At 34.4% G+C, this 17,827-nt stretch overlaps 1 protein-coding gene and 1 long non-coding RNA gene across 2 annotated transcripts in view; one reads left to right on the forward strand and one right to left on the reverse strand.

Moving 5' to 3' along the window:
• The window catches only part of LOC136032933 (uncharacterized), a 417,461-nt gene that overhangs the window by 282,495 nt on the left and 117,139 nt on the right, over positions 1-17,827 (reverse strand). The window lies entirely within an intron of this gene.
• LOC136032927 (exosome RNA helicase MTR4-like) overlaps positions 1-17,827 on the forward strand; it is a 46,646-nt gene that overhangs the window by 26,576 nt on the left and 2,243 nt on the right. The window contains exons 9-12 of the mRNA XM_065713396.1: positions 5,465-5,802; positions 10,903-11,253; positions 12,441-12,604; positions 14,479-14,641. Coding sequence (XP_065569468.1) covers positions 5,465-5,802; positions 10,903-11,253; positions 12,441-12,604; positions 14,479-14,641 — 1,016 coding nt within the window. The remainder of the gene's footprint in view (positions 1-5,464; positions 5,803-10,902; positions 11,254-12,440; positions 12,605-14,478; positions 14,642-17,827) is intronic.

Raw genomic sequence — 17,827 nt, forward strand, 5'->3', positions numbered from 1 at the left:
GGAGCATATGCCACAGTTTTTTTTTGTCCTTACCATCTGACAGGCTCTTTGGCTGGTTTACTTATAACACTGTCATTTATTACTTTGTAATAACTGACAGGGGTTGACAGTGATATGAGTCGAATTGACCTTATGAAAGCACCAATATCACGGTACCAACAATCCTTCGTCTAGCTATTGGTGCAAGATTCGGTATTGCCCCCGATTAAGAGAAATCCTAAAAAAAAACTAGTGCAAACCTCAGATCTGACAGAATATGATAGATTTGTGTTATTTCTACAAGCCTACCTACCCAGCTTTGTCTACAGGCTTAACTTCTTTAGGAAAAATGCAGAATAAAACCAACCTATAATTTAATTTTATTAGCTTTAAATAGAATCTTGTCCAGCTAGTGTGGCTATTAAAATTTGTCTATATTATTTTAAATTCTGCCACATCCGCGTTTTTCTACTTAGTTGAGTGTTTACTTTTGAAATTGTATATCTATTTTAGGTTGTGTATTTTCATTTTTGGGAACTAGTATACCACGTTTACAACCATTGACTTGTGCAGCTAAAACCCAAAGACAGGAGGAATTAAAATGGTTGTCCATGGGTTTGGAGCTTCATAAAAGTGTATTTGAGTTCCGACATTCAGACTATCCATGCACTTTTAGTCTCTTTTTTTTCAATAGGTTTTATGATTTTGCGTTAAAGACCCTTTCTTCTGGAATATTTTTAAGCAAGGTCCTGGACAGTATCTGCTTTTTTAAAAGTTGAAACCAATAAAAATTTGCTGGGTTTTGTTTTCTTAAAATTTTGGAATTGTCTATAATACTGCTAAGAAAAGACCCTGGGTCTTCGATATCATTTTTACTGTCCAGTGCAAGACTGTGCCCCTTCAAGACCGTATTGTTTTACCGTAAAAGACCTTTTCTTGGCCTGATGTCATTTAAAACCTGGCCAGAAAAAGGTTTAGAGAATCTTAAGATAAGATAGATTTTATTTTTAAAATGTATACAGACCACTTTGCAGCACCTGCTAAGAAAACCCCAAAGGGTTTGTTGGCAGCAGGTGCCAGTCTTCTCTACTCTATATAGTACCACATACAAACATATAAACTACATACATGTACATACAAACATACTATTTTTTTGTAAGGAAAAATCTCTTCACTGCAGCCTTGAAGGATGCCAGACGACTCGAATTTCTTATTTCAAATGGAATAATATCCCACACAGAGGGGGCAAAATTTCTAATTACAAAAGAAGCTCTAATCGTATTTCTAAATGGCTGTACCAGATTTGATGCCAGCTCGTGTATCACGGCTATGGAGATCACTATTAATGGAGAAAAATTTTTCGAAAGAAGAGGGAAGAATGTTATTGATAAATCTATATGTGAAAATATTAACTTGGTAATCTCTTGTTTTTGAAATATCAAAAAGTTGATTCTTAGTGTAAAGTTCATTAATATTATGAGTAAACAAAGTTTTAGGTGACAAAAGTTCAACGACTTAATTTGGATTTTCCTATAACAGGACACTAACTCTAAATTAGTTTCAATACTAGATATCCGAGAAAATAAAATGTAATTAGTTTTACTATAATTTAATGTCAAAAGATTGAAATCTGCCCACTCAATAAACTCCGTCATTGCCTTTATTATTTTATCAAAAAGTAGATCAACTGATAGAGCAGCTACGAGTAAAAGAGTATCGTCTGCAAAAAGGATTGTACCAGCCTCTGACAAATAATACTTAATCCGACCTATAAAAATTGAAAATAGAAGAGAACCCAGTATCAAACCCTGGGTACTCCGCAAGTTATCGCACTAGCGACAGAAGTAAAACACCCATTCACCACAATTTGCTTTTGGTCACTTAAATAAGATTCAGACCAAGACAAACTCTTTCCGGTCACACCGATTTTTTCCAGCTCAAGTAATAACCGTTTATGGTTAATCGTGTCAAAAGCCTTCTTCAAATCCAGGAATAAAGCAGCTGGAATCAGACCCGCTTCAAACGACGTATTTACCCAGTCAACAAGTTTAATAGTTGCAGTTCTGTGGAATTATTTTTTCTAAAACCAAACTGAGTATTTATAGGAATTTTATTATTTTCAACGTAATCAGTTTGCCTGAATCCGATCACCTTCTCATATATTTTTGAAAAGAAAGGGAGGATAGAAATGGGTCTTTTGTTTGAAGGTTCGTTTCTCTTACCTCCTTTGTGCGATGGTATTATTTTAGCGACCTTCAGAACTTCCGGAAAAATTCCTTTTTCCATAGATTTATTAATCAAATTACATAAAACCGGTGTTATAACTGATTTAACTGATTTAGCAATCTTACGAGAAATCCCGTCAACATCACTTGAATTCTACTTCTAATTTTACTCACTCCATTTATAGTACAAGCATTAAAAACCAATTGATTTTCTAGTGGAACTTCCGATTGAACTATTTTAGTAGGCCACTTAATTCTTTTCCTAGCATTAATGCAAAGTTTCGTTCCCTCACTAGAAAAATATTCACATAAATAATTCGCAACATCCTTTGGGGTAGTAAAATCCCCCCCCCCTCTGATTGTAATTTATTAATAACTTCTATTTTATACCCTTTTGACCCAGGAGTGAATTTACCGTTTTCCATGGGTTTTTTTTCATATCACATTTATGCTTCATAAACTCATTTTGTAAATATATTTTTTTAGCTTTCCGTTTCAATCCGTTTAAAGTATTCTGGTAATTTTGAAACTGCTGAAAATAAATGACAGATGGTTCATCTAGGTATATTTTATACAGTTCATTTTTCCGACTTATAGAATTTAGAATACCCTGTGTAATCCATGATTTCTTTGGGAATTTCGTTCTATCCTTATTAAGTCTTCTAAGAGGACACGTTTCATTCAATATCTTTGTAAAAATGTCATACTTCAAAAACTTCTTCAGAAACTGGAGTAAAATTTGTATCACCCATTTCTTTCTCAAATTTTTTTAAATTATCTTTTCTTAATTTACGAAAAATGTTTTATTTATTTAACCAACCTTATTTATAATCCTGTATTTTTTTTTATTTTACTAAGAAGAAAAAGATGGTCGGATCCATCCGTAAGTAAAAAGATCAGCAGATGAACTTTCAATAAGCTTTCCATCCACAAATATATTATCGATCAGCGTCGTAGACTTATCAGTTACTCGTGTAGGAATAGTTACCAGGGGGTACTGGAGTGATGAAATCATTGAATTAAGAAAATCTAGACGGCTTATACTTTTAATTAGGTCAATATTGAAATCACCCATTACTATTTTATGTTTAGGATCATTATTAAATTCTCCATCTCATCAATAAAAACTTCCTCATTAAATGACGGTGTCTTATAAACTAAACTAACAACTACATTTTTATCAGATTTATCTTCTCTTTCAATAAAAAGAATTTCAAGCCTTCCTTCAAGCCACAGCGAAAGATCGTCCCTCATCCAATACCAAACTCCTTCCTTTATCAACAAAGCCATACCGCCTCGCTTCATAACCTGTCGTTCTTTTCTTTCGCTACCATATCCTAGAAACTGGAAATTCCACACAGAAAAATTATTCCTATACGACACAAACGTCTCACATAGTCCTATTACTAACGGCGTTTCTTGCATTTCACTTAATATGTTACAGAGTGTAGGGTACGCATTCATAAGGTCTTGTCAATTCCGAAATGCAAAAATAATATCCTCATTGACCGACCATTTCTTCAGCGACTATCCACAAAATTACCAGCTTTCATTGCTTGTGTATTATTTGCTTCACTTAAATTATCATTTGCAATAGGGGTGGATAATAATTAGTCAACAGACAGCCGATTACTTTCTAAATCTGAAAGCCTGCTAGTCATACTATTCTTGATAATACTCTAGGACACTCAATAGTGAGAGCTCTTTGATATCTCAATAACGAAACAAACAAAAATATTTTTGGTACGAATTAACGAAACAAAACTGGTGATCCCAAATAAACGAAAGAACAAAGACTTCACAAAGATGCGTACTCGCTTTTGGAATGCCTTGTAGTATCCAAAGATGCACCTTTTCGTAATTTTGTTTGAAATGAAGAACAATAATGTTAAAAAAATAAATCAAAATAAAAAAGATTCATTATTAGTGCACCAAAAGCACTAATAATAAAATATTATTTGAAGAATCAAGGCTCAGGAGTTGGAACCGTGTATTAACCATAAACAACCAAACACATACAGACCATTGGATTTTATGCCTCAGACTAATGTGACATTTTTTTTATTGATTTTATTTTTTATAAGAAGTATAATTAAAATAATATGGGAAAAAACTAAATTATTTTAAATCCCTAACCATTTGGGGACAAGCAAAAAAGCCGAAATTCTGGGAAACGGTTAAATCCTTGACAACTGTGTCTCCCGATTCATTTACTTTGGGCGTAGCGTTAAGTCTTGCAAACTCGAAGCGCGCCAAAAGCTGAAGCTGAATTTCGCTGAAGTGTGATTCATTACTAAATTTTACATGATCACTAGATGAGTATTTTATTAATACCACATGAATAACATACTGATCACATGGTCAGTATGATTGAGTTTTCTAGCTGGTGTAATAGTTACTGAAGCACAAAACTGGGCGACTTCGATTCCCATCGAATTGGAAAGCATCTTCAAAGTCCAATCACTTCTTTACTTTGTTTTATGGTAATTAAATTTGTAATCACTCGAAAAGCAAAAGGCAGCAAATCCAAGGGCTATCTAGAATAATGAATAACTGACTCATAACGTCAGGAAATACAAAGAGTCTGGTACGTCATAATATTATCTCGGGTAAAACCAAAGTGTGTATCAGACACCTTTTATAAAAATGAGCTATTGTTCTCAGAAGAATGTTTACTTGGTTGTTGGTTTCTTCATCCCCCCCCCTCAAAATGTCATACTTTTCTCAAATTTTAAGATATTTTTGAAGTTCACTTATTTTGCCCTCCCCCCCCCTACCCGCCAAAAAAATATAGGGATTCCTGCAAACGCTGCTAAAGGTAAAGATAGCAATATTTATGATACCGAAATAAAATTGAAGTTATGAATACAACTGAAATGTTACAAAAATCTAATTAGAAACTAATACAATTAAACCTAAAATAAATAATACTCGATATCCTATAAACATACCATGGATTTTTGGAGGAGGCATTGATTGCTGCGCTAGATTGAAGCTTAGCTGGGGGGGAGTGTTCACCTTCTAACTCTGATGCTATTTGATATAACTCAATGAACATGTTCAAGTCTATGTATTTTCGTTTAAAATTATAAAATTGTATGACGCGCCGTTTGATTTAGGGCACGACATACATCCTTCATAATTAAACCCAAGTTCAAAAGGTGCCTCTGTCAACTCTTAAGACTGCCGTATCGTTAAAGTGTCGTAGTAAGGTCTCTGATTTTGTCATTTCAGGGGCAAGTAATAAATATTATTTTCAGATGTTCGTACAAAAACAAAAGAATATGAGCGATTTGTAGTGCCTCGAGAGGATGAAATTTCAACGTATCATCAGCTTAAGCAGCAATTTGACAATTTAACTTCTGAGCATCAGAAATATATTACGAAACCAGTTTATCTAGTACCTTTTTTGCAACCGGGAAGAATGGTCTATGTCATCAATAAAAACCATGATTATGGATGGGGTGTTGTATTATCGTATAGGAAGGACCAGAACAGTAACGGAAATAAAACTGACATGACTGGAGCTGAAGAGAAGGATAGTCAATACATTGCTGAGATCTTACTCTGTGTTTCAAAAATTGCCGCTGATAAAAAGGTAACTCTGACTTAATAGATTCAATCAACTCAAGTTTCGACAAGTAGGATGAGTTTTGTTTTGTTTTCCTTGCACTTCGATTTTAAACCTATGAATTTGGTCGCATTTTTCATGATAAATCCCTTTCAACTTTTAGAGGTGAATTTCGCACAAAATAAAATATTACCGTTCGAAACGTATTATCATTGAACATTTTTATATAATATTAAATATAAACTAAGTTTATGCTAATGAATTTTAAACACAGTGCATATACAAAATATATACAAGTAAATAATAAATGTAAACAAAATATATCCAAAAATATTAGAAGCCTATGCCTTTTTTGCAGCGTGTAAAAACTCTTAGCAGATTTCTAGATAACAAAGAGGTTTTACTGAGACAAAACATTTGATATTACTTTCTCGTACATAAATCAACAGTCATAGCAGAATCGAGAGTTGATATTAACTTTAGTCATGTATTATTTTAGTCGTATTACACTAAACCGCTGGCAATCACTTCTCCTTTATCCCATCCTATTCAAAGTATTTGGTTTGGCTGCTTCCAAAAATCTTTCTTTTAGTCTTTCTTATTTCACCTTCTGCGCTATTTAGTTGGACTTTCTTTGTGAAATAGGGTCTTTACACATCAGAAGGCCATGATCAGACCACCTGAGTCGCTCTTTCATTGTATATATATTCTGCGTAGAGTCGAACCACTTCGTTCAGAAAGAGTCGCAAAAGGTATCCTATCGACAACATTTTTTCCCAAAGTAGTCTATTACCAAATTCTCTGAAGAATGTTTATGTTTTCTTTCTTTAATATCCATACTCCTCTCCTTAACTTGATTACACTCGTTACTTGTTATTTCAAAATCCCAAATTATGATTTAACTGGGCCTTTTTTCTCCTTTGTTCGTAGTTATATTGCTGTCCAAGTAAAGAAACTTGTCCGTCTCGTCAATTGTTCCATTACCTACCTTCAATGCACTTTCGTTTAAATCTTCTTGTTCAAATTGTCTTATCTTCATTACATTTATTGCTGGATTTAGCTTTACATCTTAACTGACTACCGTTACACCTTTAAAATTATCAAAAACGCTATTACACTCTTCAACACTGTTCACGCGCAATCTGAGATTGTCTGTATAGTATAAGTCAGATATATCATAATCACAGCTATTCATAAGTCCTAGCCTCGGCGAAGGGGTAAAAGATTTTTTTTTATTACTATTAAGTTTTTTACAGGGGAAAAGGTAAAAACCGAAATAGAATTAAAAAGAAAATTTTAATTTTAGTAGTATTTTTAGTAGTAGTATTAATTTATTAACCAAAGGAAATAACACAGACAAAATCAATCGGTAGCACACCAAAAGCGTTGCTTGCGAGGGTGTGTTACTAACAAAAAGAACAAAAAATAGAAGAAAAAAAGAACAAAAACAGAAAAACAATGAGTTAATCTAAAATGAGCAGAAAGGTGAAACCGTGTACCGAGAAAAAAAAAATTATATAAATAATTCATACACAATCAAACAACATAATATCATGATCCCGAAGCAAAAAAAGAAAACAAAAGAAAAAAACAATAAACAATTATTTTCAATACTAAATCAATCAATCTCAATCTATTTCAAAGGTATACCTACCAAGAAACCCCACACGCAGCACGGCCTTAAATTGATTAATGGGCAATTCTTTAATACTTGGAACAAGCTTATTCCATAGCTTAGCCCCTCTATAAATAATTGAAAAAGCAGTCCTACTTGAAACTAGGCGAGGAACCTCAATATCTCCACTTGTTCGAGTTCTATGATCATGAATATTAGACCTATCCCGAAAACTTCCTGTAAAACATTCTGGAACGCACCCATAATGGTACTTATACATAAAAACCAGTGTATAAAAATCACGCAATCCGGCTGCAGGCATTATATTTATCATACTATACATTGACCTGACCGAATCCCGGTTCCCTATTCCACAAAGTGATCTAATGGCATTATTCTGCAGTACGCGGATTGGGCGAAGTATTGAGGGGAATGTCCCAAGCCATACAGACGAGCAATACAAAATATACGGATGAATCAGAGAAAAATATAATAACCGTATAACATTTGAAGGAAATAAATGTTTTAGTTTACGGATAATCCCTAAATTCCGCGATAATATTCTACTTATAGCTTTTACATGGCACTTAAATGATAAAATTTCGTCAATAATAATCCCAAGGTACTTAACGGACTTTGACCGCTTAACAATTCCCTTCGGTGTAGCTATTTCCATAATCCAAGGATAATAATTTGGGGACCGTGAAAAAATAACAAAATTTGACTTATTTATATTTAGGTCAAGGCGGTTTATCTTCAACCAAAGACATGTCATAGTCATTGCTGCATTAATTGTTGAGGTAAGTTGTTGTTCAGTTGAGGCAACACACATCAATGTCGCATCATCAGCAAATAAGGGTGTAGTTATCCTGGTTCCCGAAGGTGCGGAATTCACTATATCCCCTATTCTAGAAGTAGTTGCAACAGCATTTGGCAGATCATTTATAAAAATCAAAAAAAGAGTAGGCCCTAACACAGAACCCTGGGGGATACCATATTTAACAAGACTCTTACTTGAAGAAAATCCATTAATGTGAACATAATGCTCTCTATTTTGGAGATAATCACAAATCAAAGCTAAAGTAGCCCCTCTTAGTCCATAAAATTCACATTTTCGAAGTAGTAATTGGTGGTCAACAGTGTCAAATGCCTTAACCAAATCAAGAAACAGACCCGCTACTCTAAGCTTATTATCAAGAGCTCCATTGATTATAGAAGTTATATATGATAATGCCATCTCTGTGGTTCTCCCTTTTCTGAAGCCAAATTGAATTGGATTTAACAGATTATGCTGTTCCAAATGATCATAAACTCTAGTATTAATACACTTTTCAAGCAGTCGAGAAATAATGGGTAAGACTGAGATAGGCCGATAATTTCCTAGATCATTCTTATTACCGCCTTTAAAAACAGGGGTAATCTTAGCAATTTTCAAGCAATCAGGAAACGTTCCCCGTTTTAAGCACAAATTAATGAGAGAAGTAAGAATATCAGCAACATAAGGAAACGCTATTTTCAACACCAGAAGATTGAGTGAATCACTACCCGCCGATGTATTTTTCATCCCAAAGATAATCTTCTCTACTTCATCACGAGAGAAGGGTCTCATATACATAGAAATATCAATTGGAGTCTTCATAAAAAACTCCAAGGGAGGATCATCATCAGAAGATACTATACGGGAAGATAAATCTACGCCAATATTAGCAAAATGTTTGGAAACAGCATTACATATCTCTTCGGGTTCCTTCGTTGGTAGGCCATTCTGCATTACTACTTCATCGGGAATAATAGAGTTCTCTGTCGATATTACACTTTTAATTATTTCCCATGTTTTTGCAGGGTTACCACAAGTCTCAGTGAATTTATTTACGAAATATTTTTTTTTGCATTTCTCAGTAATTTATTCAGGGCATTTCTATAATTTTTATAAATTCTTAAGCAGATCGGATCATTTCCATTATTTATGGCATTCTTATAAAGTTTATCTCTTTTATTAATACAGCGCAACAAGCTAGGCGACATCCATGGTTTCTTAGGATTATTTTTCCTTGATGACGAACGAACCATTATAAATGTTTTTGTCACTAACAAAATTAGTTTATCGTAAAATCTTTGAAAACTCGTATTTATATCATCCGTAAGGTCTATTAAATTATTCCAATCAACTTCTGCAATTGCCTGCTTAAATTTTTGAAGGTTACTCTGGCTAAATACGTGCATTGGACTCTTAGGAATTATTGTTGCTAACTTTTGGGGAATACAGAGATCAAATCTTGTTGAAATCCCAAAATGATCGGATACATCTGTAATAATAACTCTTGGAGCTGAAAAAAACAAATTTGAAAAAATATTGTCAATTAGCTTTGATGATGAGGTGGTTACTCGTGTGCATATATTTATAGTTGGAAATAAACCATAGGACATACAAAGCCGCAAAAAATCCATAGAAACACTCGCATCAAGCTCACTTAGGTCAATATTAAAATCCCCGAGCATCATAAATGGATGTGAACTAGTTGCTAGTTTCTCCAGCTGCTTATCCAAAAGATCCATAAAGATTGGTATGGAGCCAGATGGCGGCCTATACAATATAATAACAAATGCATCTTTAGGTTTCAGCCTAAGCTGAAGAATAAATGGTTCAAAAACCATTTCCTGGTATACTACTAAGTCATTTCTTACCAAAACCTCAATATCGCTTCGAATATATGCACCGTTTCCTCCATGTTGCCGAAACTGTCGATTCCTATTGTAGAAATTATATCCTGGTATATTTAAAAGAGCGGAGTTGTGGTCATTCAGCCAGGTTTCAGTAAGACCGATGACCTGGAAAACCGAAAGATCACATACTTCATTTAAAAAATTAAACGAAGAATTTAATCCTTGGCAATTAAGATGGAAAACATTGAGGCCTCTCGCATCTCCATACTCGGATTGGATTCCATCTTTAAACAAATATTTGGAACTAACAGATCTATAATGCCCTGCTACCCCAATGTCATAACTCCGATGTAGCTGCTCCGTAAATATACCCCCAAAATTTCCATTAGAAGCTTCCAAAGTATTAAGACGGATACTGCTCTGGGAATCACGATCATAATTATCCATTGTCATTAAAAACAAAATAAATCTCGGTACATGGTTTCAATAAACATAACAAACAGACACAAAAAAGAAAAACAAAAATGATCCACATAATAACACAAATAAGAAAAATAACAGGCCATGAAAATATTGCCTGTAACCCGTTCATATAAAGCATGATTAGTATAATAGAAAAGACTCATTATGTAAAGTTCTAACCCCGAACTTGTTTTTGGGTGAAATTTTGAAGTTTTAAGAGTCACTAGATAACCTAGATATTTTCAGAATTTGTTTTTTTCCAGACGCCCATCTTTCCAGTTTGACCTATCTTTTACCTGTCGGTTCTACTTCTTACACTTCCTATCTTTTTTCCTGACGCCTGTAGTTTATTTAGTTCTTGTTTTTAATAGTCATGTATATTTCAGAGCATAGCAAATATTAAGCCTCCAGGACCTGGTGAACCAAGCGAAATGAAAGCTGTACCATGTTACCTTCATTTGATCCAGAAAGTATCATCTGTTCGTCTTTACGTACCCGAGGACTTGAAGCCCCTCGACAATAGACAAAGTGTACTGAAAAGTATAAGAGAAGTGGAAAGACGGTTTTCAAATGAAATCCCACTTTTAGACTCGTTGAAAGATATGAAGATCAAGGAGAAGGAATACGCTGATATTAGGAAAGCAATAGAAGCATTTGAAAGCAGACTGAAACAGCATCCTTTGTATGAAGATAAAAAGGTCGAGGAGCATTATAAACTGTACAAGGAAAAGCTCCAGGTATGTCCTGTGTAATACCTAATGCCCAGATACACATACGACCAAGATCTAACTATAATCTAACCCATTCTTAGTAAGTTTCATCTGATTAACTAGTTCAGACTAGGTGGGACAGAAAATGTTAACTATATATTTAAATTTCAACACAGTTTTTTTCTAGACTGCTAGGATTAACAATGAAGCTCTCTCATTGACTGGCTTTAGATTCCAAAAAGTTCAACTAACTTGAGCCAGCTCTAGAATTTACTAAATCCTATTATGAATGGGTCTAGTGTTAGTGAAAATTTCAATGTTACCTAAATTTCATCGGGAAGGAACATTTAGTAGTTTTCCAGGATTTAATAATTTCAGTAGACAACTTAAACCGCTTACATCAATTAATGAATAAGTATAATTTCAATTTTGCCTATTTTTTGTCCCTGTTCAGGTTGAAACTTGCAGCAGGGAAAATGGGGCAAAAAAGAGCAGGAATACTCTTCTATTGTTTTGGTCAGCTCAAAACGTATGTCCTTAACTCCGAGGACTATAATGAAGAAAGAAAAAAGAAAGTATTTCTCCCGAAAACGGGGCTCCACAAAGGACAAAAAACGTTTTTCTGAATAGCTTCAAGATCAGCATCTGCATGTCTCTGGGGCCCTTATATCCAATGAAAAATTGAAAAAGAAAGCTATTGTTTGTGTTAAAGTGTTGCCTAAAAAAGGACCAAAACTTTTTTCTTCAGAACGACTCGAAACTTAAAACCGTAAGTCTTTGGGCCAAAGGGACACTAATATACTATAAAATTATAATTTGGCGGTATGGGAAATTGCGAGACTTTATCTTTCTTTTTAATACACAGCGTTTAATATTAGGTACTAAATAACCCTTACTGGAGACAAACCATGGCACACCAAAATGACAAAATCATCGTCCGCTCAATTTGAAAATATTTTTCAGTCCCTAGTCTAATGGAATGAAATCAAAATTTTGCACCAATTTAAAATGTCTGATGGCATTTGCACTCTATTACATCCAAAATGATAAGCATTTCGGTATTTGATGGAACCAAAACAAGATAATTAAAAACCAAAGTTTTACTCCAATTAAAATGACTGACAGCATCAGCACCCTTCTATATACAAAATCCTAAGCATACCACTCTTTGGAGTAACAAAAAGAAAAACAGATTATTTCCTTTTTTGTTTAAGATTGGAGCTGAGCTTAAAATTGCCAAAGAAGAATTGAAAAAGGCTAAGTCCCTTTTGCAAATGACTGAATTAAAATCAAGGAAACGTATCCTTAGACGAATGGGCTACTGTACTGCTACAGATGTTATTGAGTTGAAGGGTCGAGTTGCCTGTGAAATTGGCAGGTAAGAATTCTGTTTAAAAATGTCTTCTTACCATTCCACATATTAAATTATTTTTTTGCGTTTAAATTAACAGGTTTTCTAACAAGGTTACTAAAAAGCTCTTTATAGAAATCGAGCCTTGGATTGGGAGGAATTTTGGGTAGATATACTAGATCCCGGCCTGGTATTTACATGTCACCTGAGAGTCTCGTTTAGTATTTTTACTGCGAACCCTGAAGTCTTTTGTAAAAGGTACAAAATTATAACCCTTTGTAGTTCTCAACTTTTACGAATCTACATAGAAGAAACAGACTGAATTCAAGTATTAAGTTTTTTTTTAATTGAAATAAAGATGAATAGAAATATGTGGAGGATATCTTGGACAATAATATTTGTCTCTAAAACTCTGATATGAGTCAATCCAGGACAGATTACCCAATTGAGGCTTGCTACGAAGTTTGGTTTTGCTTTAAAAAAAAGGGGGGGAAAAGGATCAGTTTTTATGTATATTGGGAAAACTTGTTGATCTTTTTCTTTTTCTTTCGTCAAGGTTTTTGGGATAGGAAAACAAATAGTGAAGATTGTAAACCCTTAAAGATCTAACCTTTCAGAAGAAGAAAAAGAATAGCGCTTTCTTATGATTTATTTATCAGGTGATGTACATGTTCAAGAGAGGCTTAGATAAGACATAAATCCGATTCGATAGTTTTCTACATAATTTATTTAAAATGTGCTTAAAAGGTTAATTTGGAAACTCCCAAAGTAATTAGGAAATTGATGATATTAAAATCCATTTTCATAGTTCAGATGTTAGTTGGGAAGTTCCTACTGGTGTTTGTCAGGGTTGATGTTAAGATAGCTTAAAAATAATGCTAGATTGTTTGAAATCGCCATGCAAAGTTAAGGAGGAGGGTGTAATTTTATTTATTGAGGGCCTTTATTTTTTGGATGAATCCTGGAGGTTGGATTGTCAATAAGATATATTAAAATATATAAGTCTAGCCTGTCAATCTTTTTTAGCAAAATTTCTTCTTTTTTGTCTACTTTTTCTTTTAATTCTCGTTTTATTGTTATTATTACCGTTTAAGGGTATATTGCTTTCACGCACGTTCCTTTTACCACTTCAATTTCCCAGGATGCTTCTCAGTGAGAAGATAATTCAGAGAAAGAACACTTACTTACTGTCTTATACTTGGATCAGGACACAAGCTATGTAGCTCTCCCTGGCGACAGGATCTGGCAGACTGTTGAATTCCACAGGCTTCGGTCTCGGGTTAATGGGGCGATAATTTCGAACCATGAAGGGTACCATCTGCGACTATATCTCTAGAATCGGCTCGAGGTCAGATTTGACGGTGTTGAGCCAAGTTTTGGCTTGTCCTCTATGTTGTTTCCTCCGATCAGGTGCTGGTTTGCAGCGTAGGCTTTTATTTGTAAGTCTTGGCTGCTCTTCGGCAGTCAAGCGGACAACCAGGACAAGCGGCGGCGTCGAATGTTAGTTGTGATGTCGTACTTCTGGTCATATCGTTGGCGGATGATCGTATTTGGTCGCTGTAACGTAACCCCTGTATGCTCCTCAGGCATCTATGTTCAAAAGTGTTGAGGGTGTGTGTCTCGGCGACTTTTAAGGGCCACGTCTCGCAGCCGTACAGTAAAACCGATCGGACTAGGGTATCGTAAATACGGATTTTTGTTTTCCAGTGAATTTCCTTCCTTTTCATGGCGGCTTACACAGCTGTGCCAAGACAGCGGAAGCTGATGTAATGCGACAGTGGATTTCTTCGCTACATCCGCTGTTGATGTCTAATAATGATCCGAAATACTTGAGTTTATGGATAACTTCAATACAAATCAATATGGATAACTGAATATTTGTAATGATTTTCTTTTTTCAGTGGCGATGAACTATTGCTGACAGAATTGTTATTTAATAACGTTTTTAATGGCTTAGACTCAATACAGACTGCATCACTATTAAGCTGTTTTGTTTGTGACGAAAAATCCAATCAAATGCCACGTCTCGTTGACTCACTCTCTGGTCCTTTGAAACAGATGCAGGTAATTTATAACCATACTTTCTCCTTCCATAGATACTCTTATTTCCTGTTCATTTTTTCTTCTTAGTCCAAATGAAATAAAAAAAAAGCATCGTCGTGCAAAAAGAGATCTTTTGCGTACTTACTTCTGTATTTGGATAGATAATGTTCTGTCTAAGGGGCCAAAAATTTCGCCAGTGTCGCAACATTATTTTGCTCCTATTCCTAAACGGTGAACGTTTTATAATCGGCAGATATTCTTATATGCTTTCGTCGTTTAGCAAAAAAAAAGTAATACTTTTTTTTTATTATAATATGTTTGTGCGAGGAAGACAAGGAAATATAACGCATTTTTGGAAAACTAAAAATCTTGAAAAAAAAATAACGAATTCAAAATACATTAATCTAGTATATGTACTAAATACTGATCGAACATGAGTATATCTATGTCTGTCGGTAACAGCGGTAACTTGAGTGTCTTTACAATGCTGAACGATAAATCAATCTGGAATGCTTGGTTTATTGTTTTAAGTGCTTACTTCATCATTGAGAAAGAATGTGTTTATATTTTATATATATATATATATATATATATATATATATATATATATATAAGTTCCAACTCTTTTACTACAATAGAGGGTCTGCAACGTTGTTTAGCTGTCAATAACGTTTAATGGTAAGCTTTCCTAACCGATATTTTAACGGGTAGGCATTCAGAGCAAATTGAGGGATTTTGGCTCTGTCTGTTCAAATTTTGGAATGTGAGGTTTATTTTTATAATTTTTTTTTTTTTTATTTAGACTAACTGTTTAAACTAAACGGTTTTTAGTGATTAGCGCTATACATATTTTTCCTATCATATTCCGTTCAAGGTATTTAGACGTTTCTGTTTTGTTTCTGTTTTTCTTTCAAACACTTATGTATTTAATTTTGTCAAACTGAAATGGTTGTGAAATAGGGACGGTTAAATCGGAAAAATTAGAAAAAAATGGGGCATTTTTAACTTACGAACGGGTTATTGGATCTTAATGAAATTTGATATTTAGAAGGATATCGTGTCTCAGAGCTCTTATTTTAAATCCCGATTGGATCCAGTGAAATTGGGGGGGGGGACCTAAAATCTTGGAAAACGCTTAGAGTGGAGGGATCGGGATGAAAGTTGATGGGACGAATAAGCACAAGTTATAGATACGTGATTAACATAATTGGAACGGATCCGTTCTCTTTGGGGGATCGGGGGGGGGGGTGTTAATTAGGAAAAATTAAGAAAATTGACGTATTTTTAACTTAAGAACGGGTGACCGGATCATATTGAAATTTGATATTTAGAAGGAATTCATGTCTCAGAGCTCTTATTTTAAATCCCGACCAGATCTGTTGACATTGGGGGGAGTTGGAGGGGAGACTGGAAATCTTGGAAAAAGCTTAGAGTAGAGAAATCGGGATGAAACTTGGTGGGTAGAATCAGCAAATGTCGTAGATACGTGATTGACGTAACCGTACTGGATCCGCTCTCTTTGGGAGAGTTAGGGGGTGGGGTTCAGTGCTCTGGCGAGTTTGGTATTTCTGGTTGTGCCAGGACGATGAAAATTGGTAGGCGTGTTAGGGAGCTGGACAAATTGACTTGATAAAGTCGTTTTCCCCGATTCGGCCATCTGGGGGGCTGAAGGGAGAGGAAAAATTAGAAAAAATGAGGTATTTATAACTTACGAGTGGGTGATCAGATCTTAATGAATTTTGATATTTAGAAGGACCTCGTGAGTCAGAGCTCTTATTTTAAATGCCGACCGGCATTAAGCCCCTGTTTTCCCTTTAAAATCAATCTATTGGTTCTTAGAATTTTGCTAGAGCTCATAGCATATGAGCTCTTGGCTCTTCCGGCCTCGTCACAAGTGCCGTATGAGCTCTTAGCTCTTGTTTTTCCTTCTTGCATTCTCCGTCGTAGAGCTTTGTATGTGATGATGTATGTGTTTCTACTGTTTATTGGATCTGAATACTTATCTGTATATTTATCTCTCTATTGGTTAAAAGGAGAAATTCCCAAGATTAATTCGTAAACAAAACAAAAGATCATCTATCCAAACAAAAACTAGCCATCTACCTAATTCTAATACTACCCAATACTATTCATCATTTGTGAATACTATTTCATCTACCTAAACTGCTTCTGGTAAAACTCTGGTTCGAGGTATTCACTTGTTCCTGGTGCCAAAATCTTACCTTTCTTTCATGCCCAAGTAACACCATAGTCAAAGCTCTTGATAAAAAAAAAATGAACGATACGTGTTCTTCCTTCATTTGAACGCCACGCTTGTACTACTGAAGTGGATAGTGAAATAGCAAAAAAATGGTTGCTATGCTAACAACATTATTTAATGAACATCAAGATGCGTCCTGAATTCCTGATATTAGACTGTGCTACCAATTTTGTGTAAATTAACATCTTTTATCTGCCATTTACTATTTAATAAATGAAACTTCCTTTTTAACAAAGGTACAGAAAATAGTGCCTCCATATTGATCTAAACTATCTTTCGTGTGAAGTTTTGAAGTTTCGACCTAAAATCCTTTCTGGGTTTTAGCACTTTTTCCCCTCTGCTCCACAATATTTTGTATGTAACTTTAAAAAAAAATGTGAGTCATATATCAACGCTTGAAAGTTGAACATACTCCAATTCATCAAGTTACTCACAGGTTACATAATTGGTGGTGTAGTTGTGCGCGATTTCATTGTTTCCACAAGTTTGAATATAATTTGACTCAGGCTTTAAGCTTTCTTTTTTCCTTTTTTTAACTTACTTTTGTCTGTATTTTTAGCATATGGAAAAATACAATATTAACACGAGTAAAGATTCAAAAAAATTCAGATTCGGCAACCATGCTGTGAGAGAAATTTTTAAATTAAGTTCTAATATTCTTTTCTAAACAATTAGTAGCATAGTAGCTTTTTTCTTCTTTTTTTCGTCAAAAAGCAAAACAAATAATTTAAATCAAGAAATTGCCGTATTTTCTGTAGTATTTAGACTTTAGGACATTTTTTTTTTGTAATTAGGATATTGTGGAAATATTTGAAGGAGCCTCTAGTGTATAATTAAGACTAATACCATCAAATGAAGCATTGAAGTCTGAAGCACATATCGATCCACTGTTCACTATATTCCTTTTTTTTCTAACACATTATTTTGTTGAACATTATTTTGGAGCT

This window comes from Artemia franciscana, chromosome 11 (genome assembly GCF_032884065.1).
Source record: "Artemia franciscana chromosome 11, ASM3288406v1, whole genome shotgun sequence".
NCBI classification, from domain to species: domain Eukaryota; kingdom Metazoa; phylum Arthropoda; class Branchiopoda; order Anostraca; family Artemiidae; genus Artemia; species Artemia franciscana.